The sequence below is a fragment of the Clytia hemisphaerica genome, unplaced genomic scaffold, assembly GCF_902728285.1.
Source record: "Clytia hemisphaerica strain Z4C2 unplaced genomic scaffold, Clytia hemisphaerica genome assembly, whole genome shotgun sequence".
Lineage (NCBI taxonomy): Eukaryota > Metazoa > Cnidaria > Hydrozoa > Leptothecata > Clytiidae > Clytia > Clytia hemisphaerica.
The window spans coordinates 378,422-398,174 of NW_027103875.1; the positions used below are offsets into that span (position 1 = coordinate 378,422).

The window sequence follows — 19,753 nt, forward strand, 5'->3', positions numbered from 1 at the left end:
AACGAATATTAAACGACGTCCAACTTTTGCCCCACTTGACCCAAAAATCAAATTATCAATCATAAAACACAAAATTTCATAAAAAGCTGATATGATCGATACAATTAGATTTGAACTTTATCACCACTCATTATTTCTTTGGTATTCGATACTTTCGCCCACTCGTTATTTTCAAACATGGTTTTTTGTCCTGTCGAGTGAAAGCATCCTTATTAAATTGAAAACTTTTGTTAGATGACTGAAAATGACGTCATCTCTTATAATTTGATACCTATAGCATGTTCTAAATCAAGAAGTTCACACAAAAAGAGATAAATAGCATTTCCTTCAATAACCCGTCTACGCATCTTTTGACGAAAATACAGCTGAACTAAACTACAGGGCAATCTGCAAGGTATGTTTGGTTTCAAAAAGTTGAATTACAATTCGACATTTGGACTCTGAAAGCAAGAGAAACAGGACTGTGTACAAATATACCCCCATTAAAATAACGATCTAGGCTATGATGAAAACCGCACTCGAATTCAACCATACTAGAGTAGGGGGAGGCTCAGAGTAGTATGGTATCGATAACAGAAGTGAAACCAACCCCCTAGTGTTGTGATGGATCCCACTGAGGATGACTTCATTTGTTTTTCCACCTAACGGATGAATCACCGCTATAGCGAGTTTATGTATTCGAGATAAATCGAGGGGGACAGTATAAAGCAAAGTTGACATGTCTCTAAAATCACCGTCCACTTTGCTCAACGAAGGTAAAAACACCAAACCGTCGTCTGTTTAGGTGACTATATCGATAGAGCCGTACATGAACTGTCGACTTTGTTTTGTATTGATTTCACTTACCGTCGCCCTCGATATCCACCGATACATAAACTCGGTAGTATTGACGTCTAGACAGAGCACGCAAAGACTAATTGAATGTCTGAAAAAACTTTAGAGGATGGATTGGAAAAGCAATGTTTCTCCGAATAAAAATAAAAGCAACCGTGTTTGATTCAAGTATTGAAATAAAAAATTTCCTTCTTGGTTCGAAATATTTCCGTGTTATAAAAGAGCGATTTTGTGTCTTCGCCTGTCGCCATTTTTATTGGCACAGTGTGAGCACTGGTTATACAACGAAATTGTAATACGACAATCAAATCTTTTTTATGTTGATTGGGTGTCCGTCGTAGGGCGTGGGAGGGCGTGGGATGAATTAGACAGCCACAACAAGGTGGTTGATGGGTTCTTAGAAAATGACGAATTGAAATTTTCGATAAGAGATCAGTGTTTGCCATGGGAGTGTTGTTTAGAAGTTTGAAGAACGTGTCCGCTCCTTGTGTTGTGATAGATGAGCAAAGATATCTTTTGATGACGACACGACGAAATGACATTTTTGAAATATTTGAGATGATTTCATCCGAGACCTCATTTGCTAGTTTCTGTTCGCGGAATTAATCAGTAATGAGATACATACGTGAGTTGATTGTTATTGCTTGTTTTGTGGTTTAGTAGAAGGTGTGTTGCGTTTCGAAAAGATGGAATGTCAATTCAAAGTTTAAGAGCAATCGAAAATCAGGATGAGTAAGTAGATCAATGGAATGAGTGAGTGAATGAATGAATGAGAGAATGAATGAACGAACGAACGAACGAACGAACGAACGAACGAACGAACGAACGAACGAACGAACGAACGAACGAACGAACGAACGAACGAACGAACGAACGAACGAACGAACGAACGAACGAACGAACGAACGAACGAACGAACGAACGAAAAAATGGATGGGAGAATGAATGAATGAATGGGACAGTGATCAAATGGATGGATGAATGAACGAAGGCATGATGGAATGAATGATTAAAGTAAACAAACGAACGAACGAACTAAGGAATGGGTGAACTAACAAACGAACTAAAAAACAAAGAAATTTGTAATAAAATTATCTTGAGATAAATAACAATAATTAGCTAAGTACATTTTGTTTAATAAATAAAGTGCAAAATTTCTACAAAAAAAACAATGCTTTAAAGTGCTATTTAGATTGTATCCTAGGTCTAGATTTTGAAGTATCCCAATTAAAGAGGTAAACTTTAGAAATGAAGGCTTGAGTCAGAAAGGTCGAGAGTGCATGAATACTAAACAATAAGAAATAAATATGGAAATATAAAAAAAGTTATAAAATAATTCACTTTTTATTTTATCAAACAATTCTTCTAGTGAAAATCCCTTGTCATAATAATTGTATGATTTTGTATACTAATTACACATATTGGTATAATTCGTTCTAAAAAATGGGATAATTTAATGCAGATTGACATGTTTGGAAAAGCGACTTTGGAAATGAATGTTTTTGTTTCTTTGAGCTTTCAAAAACTCTAGAACTTCATTTTAAAATCTCAAAAACCTTTTTTTTAAAGTACAATTTCTTTCTTGAATTCTTTGATTTTTGGTTTTCACCCCCCCCTTGGGTCGAACCATGGTTGTGGTTACCCCCCCCCCAATGTCAAATATCGAAAATCTTCTTATGGCGCTACATCTAGTCATAAAGTTTATATTTCATTTACTCCGCGATAATTTTGTCACCATATAACATTCTTTCCGGAAAAACTACCCTCATATGGAGAAAGCACTTCAACGTCTTCTCCCCATCTCCAGATCTCATAGGTTTACTTCAAACAATCACAAGCTTCCATCGCTTTTCGTGATTGGTTAATCATCATCACGTGGTAAAAATTGAACCAATCAAATCTCATCGTTTGAATGAAATAGTTCCTTTGTGTTTGTTCATGGTAGAAAGCATTTGTGAAATGTAAGAAGTCAGTAGATCGTCCATTTTGTAGCCCTGTTAAAAGACGAGAGAAAAGTATTTAAAACAAATCTTAAATTTACCTAAGGCTAGAAAACCTTTTTCTTAAAGTCTATTCTCAAAACGTGTCAACACTAGACTGTACGCATCCCTTCTGATATGTTTTGATTCGTGTGATGCTAATCGTGTATAAAATGCTCGTCCGAGAGTTTCAACCGTCTTTGTGTTTTTGAGATTTTTGGAACTTGATTAGCTTGCTTGAGTAAGTTTGAGTAAAGATCTTTAAATTTCTTAAAACTTCAATTAAAACTTTGAATGACTAGAGGTTACAACCATTGGATTTCTGGAGCTTTAAAAAAAATTGAAACAGGCTAGCTGTAACGATACACATCCCCTATATCAAAACATATCAGAGGGGATGCGTTTAGCCTTATTTTAAAACTTTATTTGCATCCGCCGTTTGTACTTTTGAGATATTGTTAGACATACTAGAGATTCCTTTTCTGAAAAGACTTTCTCATGTGTTCTCAAACTAATGTACCAACGGCGACGCAAGTCGGGTTGGGAAGTACCGAGGAAAAATACATAGTAGTCCCTGCAATGGTCACTTACGAGGTTGGTTTCGCAAAGAAGTTTGGTTCCTTTGACCAGATTGCCAATGGTCATGTGGAAGAAAGTGTTTCCACTGCTCCAATTAAAAATCTTGGTGAATGGATACGTCACTAAAAGGTCCTGTGGGGAAAAGAGAAAAACATTAGTGGATCATCTAAGAAACTTTTGCGTGATTTCTGAAATTCAAAATTTCCTATAATCTGCTATAATCGTTAATTTTTACAATAACGAAATCTCGTTGCTGCTGGCAACCACTAACGAATTCTTACTCCAAACGTACCTGTAGTTTCGTAGAGGTCTGCGCTCCAGACTAAGCCCCACCCATAACTTATGCGTTACACTGAAGGTGAGGGCGTCAACCCTCTCTCTCTCTACTTTTAGACTAGGAAAGGAACGAGATCTCTGTTCTGTTGAAATTACATATCTTCAGTAATTGAGAAGCGCGTAAGTTATAAGCTCAAGAGGGATTAATCACTTAATCTGGAAACCATGGCAACTACAGTCATCATGTTACGAGAAAGAGAAAGGAAATTCTCTCTTTATGACAATAACGAGAAGGATGAGTGACGTTTCTCTTATAATAACAGCAAGGGGGACAACTTGATTAATGTCGATGTTTGGAATGTCACTCAAGAGTTAGGGTACAGCCGTACCGTATCTGATCTATAAAGGTTCTGGCAGCAACAAAACTTGTTTGTACAGTTTATAAGGCTGGTTGTTTGGAAATTATTATCATATTCAGCATGGAAAAAATGGTTAAAGTGATTTAAAGTGCTTGAATTTCAGTAATTGTGCATAGCATTGGTGGTTCAGTGGTAGAATTCTCGCCTGCCACGCGGGAGACCGGGGTTCGATTCCCCGCCAATGCAAGTTTTTAATTTGTCTTACCTTTGAGTTAGGGTCGATAAGGTTGACACCATTTTTATTGATTGCGATCAGAAGTTGGTCGGGATATCTTGGGTCGGTCGTTTGCTGCAAAGGAACGAACGAAAAGAAAAGTTAATGCTTTCAATTTTACAAAGGAAAAGCTACAATTTGTGGGAACTCTATCTGCATTGTGATATTGTAACGGATTTTTAAGCGAGATTTGCACGAGTTATACCTTTTCAGCCCGAGGTGTACTTGGTTACACAGGGTGCCTTTTTCAAACCTCCGGAGATATCTGACAGTTTCCCAAATGTACTAATTTTCAAGATGTGTATCTGACAGGGCCGACATTTGGTCAATTTGCAGGGTGGAAGTTAGAAAATCTTTCAAATTTTCGTCTACTTTTAGTCATTTTTTGCCACTTTTCAAGGTGAAAACGGGAGACAAAATCTTTCAGCATAGAAGACCGGATTTAGTTATGCGACCTTTTCACCTGCTGATCAAACGAATCAGTCACTTACTCGAACTTCGAAGAAAGCGGAACCGAAAGTGGTTTTCTTAGCGATGATTTTCAAAAACAACACTTTGCATTCTTCTTTCCTCCGTCCTGATAAATTCTTATAATGATATTCGATGCCCTGAAAAAATAATTCAAAAATCATCGATCAGCTGAGCTGTCAATCAATTTCTCATTTAAAGGTCTTATTTTTACATAAGTATTCCCGTTTCATGTCAGACACATATTTCATATCAGGACAGTGTCTGCTTATTGTTATATTGTGCTGCTGATATAAGCAAAAAATGTTGTTTTTTTTCCTTTTTCTGACCAATCTTGCTCCACATCAGTTTCAATCCAATGTGAAAAGGCTTGTGAATCAATATTGATGAGCAAGCAAACGATATCACTCTTATTTAAAAACAAAACCTTTAAGTACAAAACCTTTAAATAAGTTTACGTAATAAATACTTAGTAGGAAAGGAATCGTATCATGCTTGTGAGAATAGGCTAAACTTATACTTACCCTTACCGTATAACTTCAAATAATTTAATTTTTCGTTTTTTAAAAGACCCGTTATTCAAGGGTGCGCATTTTGGATTTCAGATTCTAAGGTCACACTTTTGAGACATTCTGCATGTTTCCTTACCTCTCGCCATTTATCGATAGGTTGAACACTGGCTATCATAGCTGAAGGGACAAAACGCTCCAAGTGTTTTCTATAAGCAAGAGAAACGAACAGTACTCAAAAATCTAGTCTGAATCATCGCAGACCTTTATAAATATACTTCCTACATCGATAGTAAACTTTTTTCGTTGGAAGATGAGCAGAAACTTATCGAAAATCTCGTCGGAGCAAGAAAAACGCAATTTTTTGGTCACTTTTTTCCAAAAAACCATGATCGCCTGGTACAACTAAATATGGACGAGATTCAAGTTTTGAATAATTACTCAACGGTTTTAGATAATATCTCTCCACCCGTAGTAACGTGAGAATCTGGCGGACTATCGACTATTTACCGGTTAAGGTTGCTGACATGCAAAAAGAAGGAAAGTACAGCATATCATACGTGATTTGTTGTAGAGCACTTCTATCTTCTCCGTAACGGACTTTGTATTGCAACGCAGCTAAAGTCATGGCTTCTTCAACAGTGCACTTGTGATAACCACGCAAAAGCTTCGGTAATTCCTAAACAAAGAAAACAGACAGATCAAATGCGATGAGATTTGTTCAGTTTATTACGAAAAGAAACGGGGTATTTGTTCGGTATAGTTGACTGGAAATGGGAAGAACCCATAGTGTGCAGAGGGGTCTGAACCCCCCCCATTAATATTTCATCCCCCCCCTATAAAGGTATCCCCCCTATTTTTAAAATTTGTTGATCCCGCACCATTTACGAAATTATGTGATATTAAATTTTATTGACTTAAATCAACATATAACATAAAAAAAAAATTTTTTAACCAAAAACTTACTATCCCCCCATTTTTATTTGACCCCCCCCTATAAGCTCAAACCCCCCATTTTAACTGGAAAATTGCCCACCCCCTCCTATAAAGCCTTCCTTGAAAACTCGGATCCCCCCCCTTAAAAAAAGGGGGGGGGGTTCATACTATGGAACCTCAGTTTTAAATGAAAAGAAACGGGGTATTTGTTTGGTTGACTGGAAATGGGAAGAACCAAACCAGACCAGATATACCCTAAGTACCAAAAGTATTTGATATTATTTCACCGAGGGGGGAGGTTAACACCACCTTGAATCGGCCCACTCTCGCTCGGTCACAAACCTAGCGAAACAACAGCTTGAGACACCCGTCTATACCCCACATCTATAGACATCAACAAAGCATTGTAAAACATTGTACTCATTTTGTACCATAAATTTGCTCCCAGGGAGGTCAACACAAATGCAATGCAATTTGTTTAGTTTATTACGAAAAGGGACGAGGTATTGGATTGGTTTAAGAGACTGGACCTTGGTAGAACCAGACAAAGACCATCCCAGATTTTTCATAAAGCAACAAGATGTCAGAAATACTTAGGGTAGTACAGGGGGGGGGTCAGTGTACTAGAAGGCGGCATGTATGTGTACTACAAGGTATTTTTCAAAACTTGACACCCACCCACCCCTGAAGTACACCATACTACATGGAAAAATCCCAAAACCACCCCATACTCCCTATTTACTCCCAAGTAGTACCTGGAAAAAAACCAAAACCACCCCATACCCCCATTTACTACTGGGCACTGCCTAGAAAAATCTGGCAAATAAAGAAACTTTTTTCCGAAAATCGAAAAATTGGGTAAACATTTTCCCAAAAATCAGGAAATCGGGAAAACTTTTTTTCGGAAAATCAGGAAATTGGGAAATTGGGAAAACTTTTTTCCAAAAATCGGAAAAACAGGAAACTTTTTCTCAAAAATCCAAAATGCATGAGAAATCAAACTTTTCAAAAATTACGTGATACCATGTGGAAATGCATGAGTCTCACACCCAATGCGTGAGAGTTGGCACCAATGTTGAATGTTTGAATTCAAATGTTCGAATGTTTACATTGACTCAATAAACCTTCATTTCAGCGGGATCTAGTAGGATTTCAATTCATCCCAAGAAGTTTGGAAGAATGATCTTGGACAAACTTGGCTTGATCAATTTATAATAGAACAACTTTACATTTCTATTTTAGCAGATAATTTCTGAACCTTTTTGTTTCCACCCTTTTAACTTCGATTTTGGACCCAACACCCCTATTTTGGTACACAGGTAGTAAAAATCAAATTCGATTTTGGACCCAACACCCCAATTATAGTACACAGGTAGTACATGACAAATTTTTTTCTCAAACACCCACCCACCCCAGGATACATGCCAACTTCTGGTACACTGACCCCCCCTGGGTAGTAAAATGGTAGTATATCTGATATTGTAAGGGTGAATGCTTTGAAATGATATACACTTCAACAAAGCATTGGAAAACATTGCACTCATTTTGTACCATAAAATTGCTCCTACAGGTTCTAACAGAATGAATAAGCATGGACGTACTTGATGGAAGTGAAAGATGGTATCTGCATTTGGATCACGACCAATCTCGGTCGACGTCCAGAGTTTCTTCATAAAGAACACTTGATAACTCATGTTTAGTGCTGCACCTGTAGTCATAACATGAAAAAGAAGGGAACGGTTAGTTGATGGAGAGTCTACAGTTAAACAGGCGACGTCATCAAAGCTTGAAGCCCCTTCTGAAGATTTATACAGACCCTTTTTGTTCTCTATGATCACCTTCTTGTAAAATCCGGTTTCTTCAATTGTGAAAATCACAGTCAAATGATAGACTGAGGTACTGGGCTCTTTTAGTTGTTGGTCAAAAACAAGTTTATTGCCAAAAGGTTGTGCATTTCTACTTCTAAAAGTATCACCTTCTTAACCCCTATCCTAATTCTACCTGTACGAATTTTCAACTCCTTACCGTCACGCTGCGAGATGGGTCTTGCTTTCTTCAGCCACTCGATAAGATGGCGTACGAAATCGAAGAAGAAGTCTGCTTCAGGTACGCTGATGACTGAAATAAAGGAATCGAGGATAAGATGATGACTTGATTTAAAACTTTTATTTCTTTATAGATGTGAAGATACTTGGTAATTGTTAGCTAAAACTGCACTGTATCAAGAGGTAGCACGAACTCCTTCCAGGGCAGATATACTCGAGCAACGGGCACAAGAGATCAAAATTTTTGTAAAACGGAAAAAAACACCTCAAAATGTATGCAGAATTTTAGGCAAATGTTACTTCTAAAGTCTCCAAGTTGACAAGAAGTCTTGTATTAGAAACACTGACATCGTTTGCTGAACTGAAGCTGAATGCACAGTTTTTAGAAGAATTATTCTTTTATATCTAAGAAAAGTTTGAAAATCTCTCATGGATCAAAACACTACCCTCAACATAATCTCAGCAAAAGCTGAAACAGAATCATAAGGCTGAAATCTGCAAAACTTTTAAACATAAAAAGTTTTGTTAGGTTAATGGTGAGCGCCTATTAGAAAATAGCAATTTTTTTACTTAAGAATATTTTAAGGCTCAAAACTAAGCCTCATTTCGATTTATGTAATCCTTTGTAAACTGTGTATCAAGTGTGTAAACTGAAGACAAAAAAATCATTCCTAAAGTCATAAGAAGAGTGGTCTCTAGGTGAAATTGAGGAAACGTTCATACCTTTATCAGCAATCTTGACGAAAAGACTGAATCCTTCTGATGAACGAATTTGAAGTTTCTTTCCAATTTGATCACAAAAATCTTTTGCACGGGTACTCGATTCCACTTCAAACGCCTGGATAATGTGGAAAATTTAGAAAAGAGTTATCTCAAAATTTTATAACAAAGGAAAATTCATCAAAACGTTTCACCGAAGGAAAACACTAAACTAAGAGGCAAATATTTTCTGAGACTTTGGGTTCTTTAGAGGGCGGGATCAATAGAGGATTATGGCATTGCAAAAGCGAAATATTTAAAGACTCTGGAATTTCGATCACCAGCTTCTTAACACACCTTAGAATGAAATTGGAACAAAAGGGCATGATTATTAGATCATTATGGTATTAAAAAGCAGAAATATTTGAAGACTTGAGACCTTGGGATGAAATTTCGAACAAAACTTACTTCGTTGGTGTCGTCCGGGAAATAAACTTTGTGGAAAATGCGAACAGTTTTTTCTTGGACAGCTTCTACTTCAACTAAATGTGGAGGGTATTTACGTGGACCTTGTCTGGAAACGAACGAAAATGTGAAGAAATATTATATATACGTATAGTATAGTGTGTAGTTTTCATTTTATTTTCTCTTTTATACATAGAACCCTTTTAAGCCAAGAAATACTAAGGTGAAAGTAAAATTTTTCGATTGATTGAAGTCCATTTAAAGTAAACATAGTAAACTCCTTGTATGGTAACCGTTGCTGGATAATATCAGTTTGTATTGTTTGCACTACAATTTTTCTCTTACATTTTTTTTTGCTTATTTTCTGTTCTCTTACTTTATGTTATACATATCTACCACACATAAAAGGTGAAAAGTTTTTGCGAAAGTTACCTAGGTTTCGCGTTTGCTTTTTGCCTATCTACTACTAGAACCCTCTGATAATATAGTTCGAAGCATTTTACATGATGATAGGATTAGAGGCTAACCTGAGTGTTTTGTGAAGACGAATATAACAATCACCAGCGATGCTCCATTGGCCACTTTTCGATTTTAAGAACAACTTCACATCTTGTTGCAAGCGAGTGCTAAAAGAATTGTTACGAGAAAAGGTTTTAGTGCATATGACAACATGTACACAAACTCTTGTAGAAACCAGGGGAATGTGATGAAAAGAAACTTTTTGAGACTGGAAAGTTATAGATCATGGAGCATCAACCACAATGGACTAATTAATAAAAAAACTGCTGACGCCATTAAAATATGTATATTACCAGAATTATTTAGGTCTCAAAAACCCATCCTTTCAAGCTTCATGGCTTTCAACCATTTTTAAGATTTACAGCCCGGTTGAATGTTTTTTCCCTACCGTCGAATTAATATTCTTCACAAAAACTCGGGCTAAGTAGGATAAAACCGTCCCTGGTATCGATTCATGACATGACCGCTTCTTTGGCCTCTGAGCATCCTTTAGCTAAAATATTTCTTATACATTATAGCAAGTATATCTATAGAGGTCTGCGATTCAGACTATTTCTTATGTGTTTTTGTTATATTCTACCTTGCTTTAAGTTTAATCACTTTCCCTCTGCCGTAAAAAAGCATACCTGCAAGCAAAACTTCCAGTCAATAGCCACATTAGTTCCCAGCCTCTTTCCTCACTCAATTTGTGTCTGGAAAATAAAATGGAAAGAAATTATCTTCTCATTTTTATATAAATAGTAATTACAGTAGATAGTTCTTCAGCCAAATTCCCCAAGAAACTCAATTGCAGTTAAATCAATTTTTGGATGACAAAAGAATAGTTAACGTACGGGTTATCAGTGAGTTGTTTGATGATTTGACAATACACTTCATCTCGTAATGGTTCCTACAAATAAAAAACAGTGATTGATTTCACGGGCTTTCAAAATTTATTACATTTTTCTGCATCACAAAGCAAGGGACATAGAGCATTGTATTTGGCTATTAAAAATTACAGGCATTCTTTTTTCCATTGCTAATTATATCTGCTAATTATATGCTTTAGCTCTGGCTACCATTTTATGACGTGGACTATATTCACCAGTTCCTATGGAGATTGATATGGACTTTTTTATTCAAAACAACTGACTACATGACATCAAATAATAATAAATAAATGACGTCAATTTACGAAAGAAAGGATATTTGACGTCACAAAATCTGATCAATGGCTATAAAAGAGTAGAATGTAGTTAAAACACTACACTCTGTTTTTACATAGCCACAATCCGACGCGCCGCACTCCACCTTGGCTACTTCATCTCAACAACACTCCAAATAAAAACCAGATTTTGATATTCAATTATGTTGTACCACACATTTAGCAGACTGGATTCTGTAAGTAATTTTCGGTTTAAATTCTAAACAAATCTAATTGAATACACCATCTCTCTGTGACACAATACAGTGTCCACTAGCCCGGGGTCCACTTAAAGCTTTCTTTATAGACTGGATGGCGCGATTAAGTGGCCGGGTAGTATATGGTAATATGCTTTTGCTTAGGCGGACTGTAAAACAGATTGTAGTTGAGGTAAAAACAGTATGAAGCAATATTTTTATTTGAAAATAAGGGATTGCAAATTTGTTAATCGTGTTTGTTTCTCATTTTCGATTATATCTTTCAACTCCAAGTAGTTTTATTGTTATTTGGGTTTTTAACATTTTTTTTTCTTCAAAATGGCGACCTGGTCTACTTCACTGGACTGAGCGTCATAAAAAATTACCAAAAAGCAAAGTTCGGCCAAAAGTAGACTCTATTCTAAGTGTCCACGTATCTGGCAATATCTTTGGAAAACATTTCGAAATTCAAAAAAACCCCTTCTTTTCACCCTTTTTGATTAGAGAACGCCCTCCCTCTGTAATAACCACAACACTGGATAGAGCTACTTTGTATTTCCCAAGCAACCGCAGGTGAAGCAAAATAATCTTTGCTATATTTGCTGAAATTAGGTCACAGTAGGTCACAGTTCGGCACCGGCAATCTGTTCAATCAAGCAAAAAAAACCTGAATGCCCCGAAGCAACGAGGCGAAAGATAGGCTTGATCGATCAAATTGCCAGCAGTGAACTATGGTCTGCTTATCAAAGATGGCAAAGATTATTTTGCTTCAGCTAGGAACGGAGTAGCTCTATCTAAAGGCGCTGTGGTAAAGTGGTCATTGACCTTTGTTGCTGCACAGGCGACTGAGGTTCGATTCCTACTCGCAGCGGTTCACTTGGCAAGTGAATGAACCTTCGCCCGGGTCAACCCATGCCATGTGAGGGGAATTCGGTAGTTAGTTCAAGGTGCTGACGGGGCGCTAATTGAAAGCGTCTATGTATGTATAGTTGCGAAAATTTAAGCCCGTGAAAGGAATCCCGTGATGTCTCTAAAACCAATGCCTGCATTATCATTCTTTCTATTCATAGATTATCCACTTAAAAAACCGTCAACAAACGACCGACATCCAACAAGGGGGGAGCCAGAGATGGAACGAAGATCCCATACCGACATCACCGACACCATCACCGACACCGGTGAATAATACAGACGTCGTTGACGTCAACATAGAGTGAGTAATGTATTTTATATTTCCTAGTAAGTCAATTCTTGACTATTAGCCAAGTTCTTGAACCGCTCGTTGCGCTTGTCGGGACAAAAATAAACAAAACCTCAATCTTGTATTCAGGTTTTTTGTAAACCCTGGAGTAACGACTAATTAGCACCAGGCTACCTTTCCCAGTAGTGAAACATAGTATTGCATTCTATTCTTTTTGTGCTTCACATATCTGTATAAAAAACCTTTGCAGCAAAAATTTGGCTAATGTATAATATGCGATCAACCTTTTAATCGTATGAACTATCTTCTTATAATTTTGAAGTTATGCATCCCGAGGTGGGGGGGGGGTACTTAGGCAAAATGGGTGCCGGGTATGTGCAACGAGCCATAAGGGTCCCTTTTTCACACTCTAAAATCTCTCAAAGGGGTACAAAAACCAATTAAAAGCAAATCGAGTTTCTGCAAGTTTCACAAGTCTCAAAATAAACGAAAATCGAAATTTCCTCTCTCAAAAGGGTTTTTTTCCAAAAAAGTCGAGTGAAAATTGACAAATATTTTAAGAAAAGCTTCACGCCGATTTTTCCTCTCTCTAAGCGTCGATTTTCGATTCTTAGCTCGAACATACCCGTCACCTCGCAAACTTAGTACCCCCCCCGGGCGGGCATCCATTCCTCAACATTGATAATACATTGAAATTTCGTGGAAATTTATACGAATTCGGGTGATTAAAGAGAAAAGGCACAAATTACCGCAGAATCTGGCAGATTCACGCGCAATGCTGTCACGTTCACACTATATTTTTTGAGCCATCACTTGAACTATCTTATGGCATGGCGTCACAAGTTTTAGAAAAAAGGCGCTGTAAAAAAAACAGTTCTAAAATCTTTACTTCCCCTAAAAATTTGCTGAAAGTCTCATCTAACTGGAAGATGGACTAAAACTTGTTTGTTAGTTTACACAAAGTGGCGGATTAATAAAATTAAGAACCAGAAAATCTTTCATGAGGCTTAGCTGTTCTTTTTTGGCACTTTGAGCCTAAAATGATCGAACTATATTCTGATTTTGAGGCAAAACTGGATTATCTTAGGTTTGATATCCTAATTTGACCCTACATTTACTTAGAATCTATAGTGCTTCCAGGCTCAGCATTGTTCTTAAATTCTACATATTTTTTAGCATTTTTGAGCCTCATTGGTCCTATAAGATTGTTCTTATTTTAAAAGAATGTGATCTGAATCAAGCTTACTTTTCGTTTATTTAGAACCACCAAAACGTTCATGGAACGTTACTCTAAATTATTATACAGACTGGGAAAATGGGCTGGAATAGCACTCCTTTCGATGGTGAGCATTTTGGCTTGCTGTATCCTCGCTGAGGGATACTTAGGGTAAGTCGTCTTCTTTTTATTTAAGTTGTAATAGTTTATTAATAGACCTCGCGGCATTAATACCAACTCTAAAAGGGAAGAAACCTAAATCAATATCTCAGTTAATATCTATGAAGCTTCAGTAGTTAGTGACGATGCCAAATAGAACATTTTAAGCTTTTTTTTCAATTGTAAAGTAGTGTTGACTTTTGATTAGCCTTTTGTCGCTACCTATTCATGATATTCATGACGTAATGTTTTCTACGGAAAGACCCCGGTTTCTGCCAATAGTGGCAAATTTTATACAAGTTTTGTCTAGTTTAAATTTGCCACTACTGGCTAAAACCGAATATGTTTCATAAATAGCAACACTTCTCTCATCGTCTTCCCTCTCTCACCCGCACTTCATCACAGCAGCCGGTTTGAAAAATCTATAATCAGGAAAGACAATGAAAGTAGACCCTCTGGGCAATGAGTTTTGAATTTAGTCGTAACAGTCGTAATAGTCTTAACATATATTAGGTCTGTGTACCGACTATAACCGATCGTCGATCGGTAGCGTAGTAGGTCGACCAAAAATTGAAGCAATTTAGTATTTTGCAGGACCGGCGGAGCAACCGTAAAAGTGGGGGAGGCTGACGGCTCAAAATGAAATAAAATTTGCTAGGATTCTGAGAAAAAAACTCTCATTTGCTCAAACGTGGGGAGGCTGAAGTCTCCCCAGTCTCCCAGCTTCCGTCGGGCCTGTTTTAGCACACTCTTATTAAGAAAATTCTGTACTGCGTGCTATAGCAATTACACAAGTGAATCGAGCATGCAAAAAATCAACCACTTTTGAAGAATCAAATACGAAATTAATTTGGTGAAAAGGACGAGGTGTTGGAACAAATTGGTTATTAAGAGAGAGTTTAACACACTTTATAAACCTTACACGCCTCGATTTCCCAATTAAGTACTATGTTAAACCATCCAAACCTTTGTAAAAACCTAACCCCTTTCCTCTGTTTTTTTTTCAGCTTCTTCCCAGATGTACCAGATGGGACCACGCCACTAACACCCGAACTTGAACCAGAGACTGAATCGCTAACGCCCCACGAAGATTACACATGCGCCCTCGTTACCACCATTTGTATGGTCACCGTGGCGTGTGTTGGCGGCTTCTTGTTCTGGAAAAAAAGGGCGGTGATCCAATCACGCGTGCTTCGGCTGTTGGCCTTTGGCTCCTTTGCCTTGGTAACATCAGCTGTTGGTGTAGTAACTTATATTCAGTAAGTAATCTCTAGTTTTTCACCTCATTGGATTAATTTCTACTCTACTATATCCTTTCAGGAGTTTTTAGTGGCTGAATTGAGGGCTAAAATAAAAAGCCCATTTTATGATTTCTGGTGAAAGAATTTCATATTCCTTATTAAAAGTGACCTACCGGACGCGCGGCCTTTAAGGGTAGGCGTACATACTCAAATTATTGGAACGTCATTAGAACAGGGCTTTGTAAATATAGGAGATTCTAAAACTCCATGTACACGTTTTTTATAAGAACATCCAAAATTTTTGAAGCCTTCGGATGTTCTTAACTTTTGGAGATTTAAGCCTAAAAATGTTCTTAACATGTTCTTAACATGTTCTTATTTTTCGCTACTTTTTAAGAATATTTGTCCATTTTCCTACAAAATGGGGTGTTTTAGAGTCTGCGAAGCCTTAAAATGTTCTTAACATGTTCTTAGTTTTGGCCATTGAAGCCTTATGTTCTTATATAGTTTGTTCTTATTAAAAACGTGTAGGAGCCAACACCATGTAACCACCTATACGTAGTCTTAGTAGATTCAACCGGGTTTTTCTCGAGACAGGGTTGTAACCATGAAGCCTATACATAGACTCCATTCGCTGATTCTCATAATCATTTTACCATAATATTGCACTTGAACAATAATCTGCCTGCTTACTTCACTTTTATGCTATACGTTAAAGCGAGTTTATGTATTTGAGAAAAGTGTGCTGAGGTTAGGTAGGAAATCCTACTTAGGTCACGTGACATTGAAAAAGAATTTCAGCGCTTGACCAATAAGAAGCTTGGCAGGTTTTCGAAAACGATAGCAGCAATATTATTTGCGATATTTGCTTAGAAGAGACTAAAGCACGACATCTAGCTCTTCAGGCTTTACAGAAATATGTGACCAAAATACCGTCGCCTGTTTAGGTGAGCAAAGGCGATATAGAGCCTTAGATCCACCATCGACTTTGGTTTTGTGTCGACTTCACTTACCGTACTTCAGACTTCGGTACATAAACTCGGTTATGTAACAAAAATGAAAAATAATCATTTCCTTCTCAATTTAGAATAATCACCAACAACGAACAATCAACACCAATGGTGCTTGATGAAGAGATTTCAACCGAAGAAGTAGAGATCACGAATGAATCTGCGGATACTGCGTCGTACATTTTCATAGCTGGTGTAGTGACGTGTTTGATTGGATTGTTTATTCGATCAACACCTTTAAAGAACTATAAATTCGAGTCCATTCTTAACACACAAATTGAAAAACTTAACCGTTGCTTGACCTACGTTAAAACTGTGGTGAACAAATATATTGGTTCGTTCATCAACTACAAACTGAATGATTACAATTTGGCTTCATACCTCACAACAACAATCACAAAAATTAATTTGCACTCTTACGTTCAAGCTGCTATTAAAAAATACAACGATGGTTCATCTCTCAAGACATTCAGCTCATCCTTCACCAAAATTAAAAATGCTATCAAAAATTACCAACCTGTTGGATCTAAATTGAAAATTATTACTCTACTTGGAATGGCTGCTCTAATAGCTACCACTATTGTTTCGTGCTGGTATTTTGATGTATTTGGAGACTTTTCAAGGTAAGCGGTACCAGTATTAGCTTCCATTCCTGTGGCGGTGAGCTAATTAACGCCACTAAGACAATTTTAAAAGATTTGTAGATATATGCAATAACATGTATGCTTGTATGTTTGCGACCGTTGTCGATGGAAACCGGAAGGCTCCTTTTACTTTAGCTTCTAACTGAAGGCAGGGAAGGGTTCCACTTATCCTTGATTTTTCCCTCAATTGCTGAGCATAAAGAAAAGCATAAAACAGAGAGGTATCAAGTACCATTTTTGTACTGAGTCTTTGGTAGCGACCGTAGCTGGATGCTCTACCTTCATGCTATGGTCGCTACTTTGCAACTAAACAACTCAAATAAGTCTCCCTTTTCCAGAAATATGATTAATATGAAGTGATCACAGGGAAAGTCATACTTATTTTACAAATCTGATTACTTTAAAAGCATAGAGAAGATAAATGGGTGTTTCCAAAATTACATTCAGTCAAATTTGAATTTCAGAATATAAGCGTGTCTGCAGCTTGATGATCCTATGATCCTTATCCCAGACATGTACAGCATTCTCAAGGCCCATTTCTAATTTTTGATTTTGCATTTATTTTTGTAGCTTTGAATCACCCAGCGAGGATATCCGCCCACTAACACCATCAAGCTCTTCGCTGAGTTATTTGAACCTTGAATGGTTTTCTAGTACCGAAACCGAAGAACAATCATACTTTGGGTAAGGAATTCTTTATCATTAATTATACGTTTAATTTGCAAAGAGATTAACTTCAAAAATAGCACCCTTAGAGTCTAGAATTCCTGAAAATAGACTTTTTGTGCGGTATTCATTCTTTTACACTTACGTTTTCGGGTTTTTGGACGAGATTTTAAAAGCAAGGAAGTTCGTTTGGTACACAATTTCGCTTTCATGTTTATCCAACGATGCACGTTTTATACAAATTATTTTCGTAAACAACAAGTTCTTATAAAAAAGCGTTTTTTCAAACGATGGGCAATAGCTTGCTTCATTTAGGCATTTTTGTGTTTTCGGCAGTAGAGACTAGTAGTTTTTCGTTTGTTTGGATCCTGAGTTACTGCGGACGATGGTAAATCAGAGTATTTACCATTTTCTCCTTGCGACGCGAAACTATGCGTTGTTCGAAATTTCAATCACTCTTTCGTTCTCTAAAGGGTGGATACATACTCCTTTTGTTTTTTTGTGTGCCAGTTCTGAGTGCAAGCTTAATAATATCATATTATTGTCATTTTAGATGGGATTCGATGATTTCGTCCTTGTTTAAATCCACACCCCCACCACCGAAAAGTATTCTGACGAAGGTGATGGAATTCTTCCGCCCTGAAGAACGCCCTCAATCTTTATCATCATTCTGGTAGAAGTAATTCACCGCCAACGTTATATACGAGAAATCTTCAAAAACAACAACAAAACGAAAACCAAATAAAAAATGAAAAAAAAATGAAAAAATGACAAAAAAACAATAAACGTTGCCAAAACCGGAAGCATCTTGGTAACGGCAAAAAAAAAAAGATACAAAATAAATTAAGTAAACATTCAAACATTTTTAATAAAAATTCTTGATATGCATGAGTCAATTACGTCATTTTTTATATCAGAAACATCCAAAAACACCGGAATTCGAGTGTTACTCAAAATAGCAATACAGGGGTCAAAATCCGGTTTTTCTGGTTTTCCGATATGAAAAATGACTTAATATTAACTTGCGCATACCAAGAATTTGAAACCATTTTTAAATATCCTGAAATCTTTGGAAGCATAGCTGCTTGACAGTCCTTGTGCTTAAACTCAAACAGTATATTTACCTTAATTTTAATTGTATATATAATTATCAACTATTTAACCTGTTAACTCGTTTTATAAATTATTTATCCATGTATATTTGATTAAGAAATATATTTTTAGATAAACAAAATCATTCCGATTGTGCTATTTACTTACCAAGCTCAAACTAAGAACTAAGTTTCTATCCCTTACATAGTTTCACAACCTTTTCTGCTTCAAATTCGATCTTTTAATACCCGCCCTAGTGCCTGTTTTCTTGATATGCGTAGGTCAAGATGACGTCATATTTCTTAACGGAAGCACTCGAAAAAAGCCGGATTTTGACCTTCTATTTTTAGTAACAGAGAGGGGTCAAATCCCGGATTTTTTGCGGGTATTTCTGCTAGAAAAATGACTTACGCATATCAAGAATACTGAACATAGCACAGAGATTGAATTTTGTCGAAGATATCGACTTTAGAAACATTTATATTTCTGACATTTAGAATTTGAGGGTAATTTGATGTAGCGCCGCTAAATGTTAAATATTACAATTGTAATGGCTTCTTTCTGGGTACCACTTAAAGATGACCGATAAAGCTTTGTCTGAGTAAGTAGGGAAGATTCAAGTATTTCAACCTTGTTCCTCAGACATTACGGTCTCGTATCGCTCTAGTGTGGCTTTTGTTACGGATAGGAAGTGTTCAAACTCATTTCGGAACGGTTCGGAGTAAAAAAACGGCCGTTCTGATGAAAATAGTGGAGCGAAACCGTTTCGATCTGTTTTGCTTTGTAACGTCTTTTTTGACGTTTCGAATTTTGACGTTCACACAGTTTTTCCATAGCGTCAACCCCCCCTGACTTTTTTTTTTGAGGGGGGGGGGTTACACCCAAAAAGTGCAAATGAAAACCGGGAGCTAAAATACAGCCATTATATTTGTGGGGACCTGATATGTTAAGATTTCGAGAATGGCAAAAAAAATTATTAGAGATGTGATTTTCCTAAAAACGATATTAAAAATCAACAAACATTTTATACTAGGTATAGGACTGGGGGCTTTCTCAATAAACTTTTAATATTTGGGGGGGGGGACCTATTTTTTTGCCTAAGACATAGACCTGGGCTGACCCTATGAGCTTTCTAGAAACTAAAACGAAATATTGCAATTTTAATGACTTTCAGGCATGCTGTGTTCTGGTTGTTAAAATAC

The 19,753-nt window shown here is 36.9% G+C and overlaps 2 protein-coding genes across 2 annotated transcripts in view; one reads left to right on the top strand and one right to left on the bottom strand.

Moving 5' to 3' along the window:
• Positions 1-1,979: 1,979 nt before the first annotated feature.
• The window catches only part of LOC136808395 (myosin-VIIa-like), a 43,521-nt gene continuing 25,747 nt past the window's right edge, over positions 1,980-19,753 (bottom strand). The window contains exons 37-49 of the mRNA XM_067064934.1: positions 10,776-10,831; positions 10,569-10,634; positions 9,951-10,049; positions 9,427-9,532; positions 8,983-9,097; positions 8,240-8,332; positions 7,816-7,922; positions 5,839-5,957; positions 5,418-5,487; positions 4,793-4,909; positions 4,293-4,376; positions 3,405-3,524; positions 1,980-2,828 (exon numbers count right to left, since the gene is read on the bottom strand). Coding sequence (XP_066921035.1) covers positions 2,736-2,828; positions 3,405-3,524; positions 4,293-4,376; positions 4,793-4,909; positions 5,418-5,487; positions 5,839-5,957; positions 7,816-7,922; positions 8,240-8,332; positions 8,983-9,097; positions 9,427-9,532; positions 9,951-10,049; positions 10,569-10,634; positions 10,776-10,831 — 1,245 coding nt within the window. The 3' untranslated portion in view covers positions 1,980-2,735. The remainder of the gene's footprint in view (positions 2,829-3,404; positions 3,525-4,292; positions 4,377-4,792; positions 4,910-5,417; positions 5,488-5,838; positions 5,958-7,815; positions 7,923-8,239; positions 8,333-8,982; positions 9,098-9,426; positions 9,533-9,950; positions 10,050-10,568; positions 10,635-10,775; positions 10,832-19,753) is intronic.
• On the top strand, positions 11,208-18,220 carry LOC136808382 (uncharacterized). The gene is made up of 7 exons (XM_067064915.1): positions 11,208-11,322; positions 12,393-12,535; positions 13,785-13,910; positions 14,906-15,157; positions 16,227-16,772; positions 17,364-17,477; positions 18,013-18,220. Exons 1-7 carry the CDS (start codon positions 11,290-11,292, stop codon positions 18,134-18,136), a joined length of 1,338 nt encoding a protein of 445 aa, XP_066921016.1. The 5' UTR covers positions 11,208-11,289; the 3' UTR covers positions 18,137-18,220.

Coding starts and splice junctions, on each gene's coding strand:
- LOC136808382 (XM_067064915.1), top strand. CDS start 11,290: ATGTTGTACCACACATTTAGCAGACTGGATTCT. Junction 11,323..12,392: donor CATTTAGCAGACTGGATTCT/GTAAGTAATTTT, acceptor TTCTATTCATAG/ATTATCCACTTAAAAAACCG. Junction 13,911..14,905: donor CTCGCTGAGGGATACTTAGG/GTAAGTCGTCTT, acceptor TTTTTTTTTCAG/CTTCTTCCCAGATGTACCAG.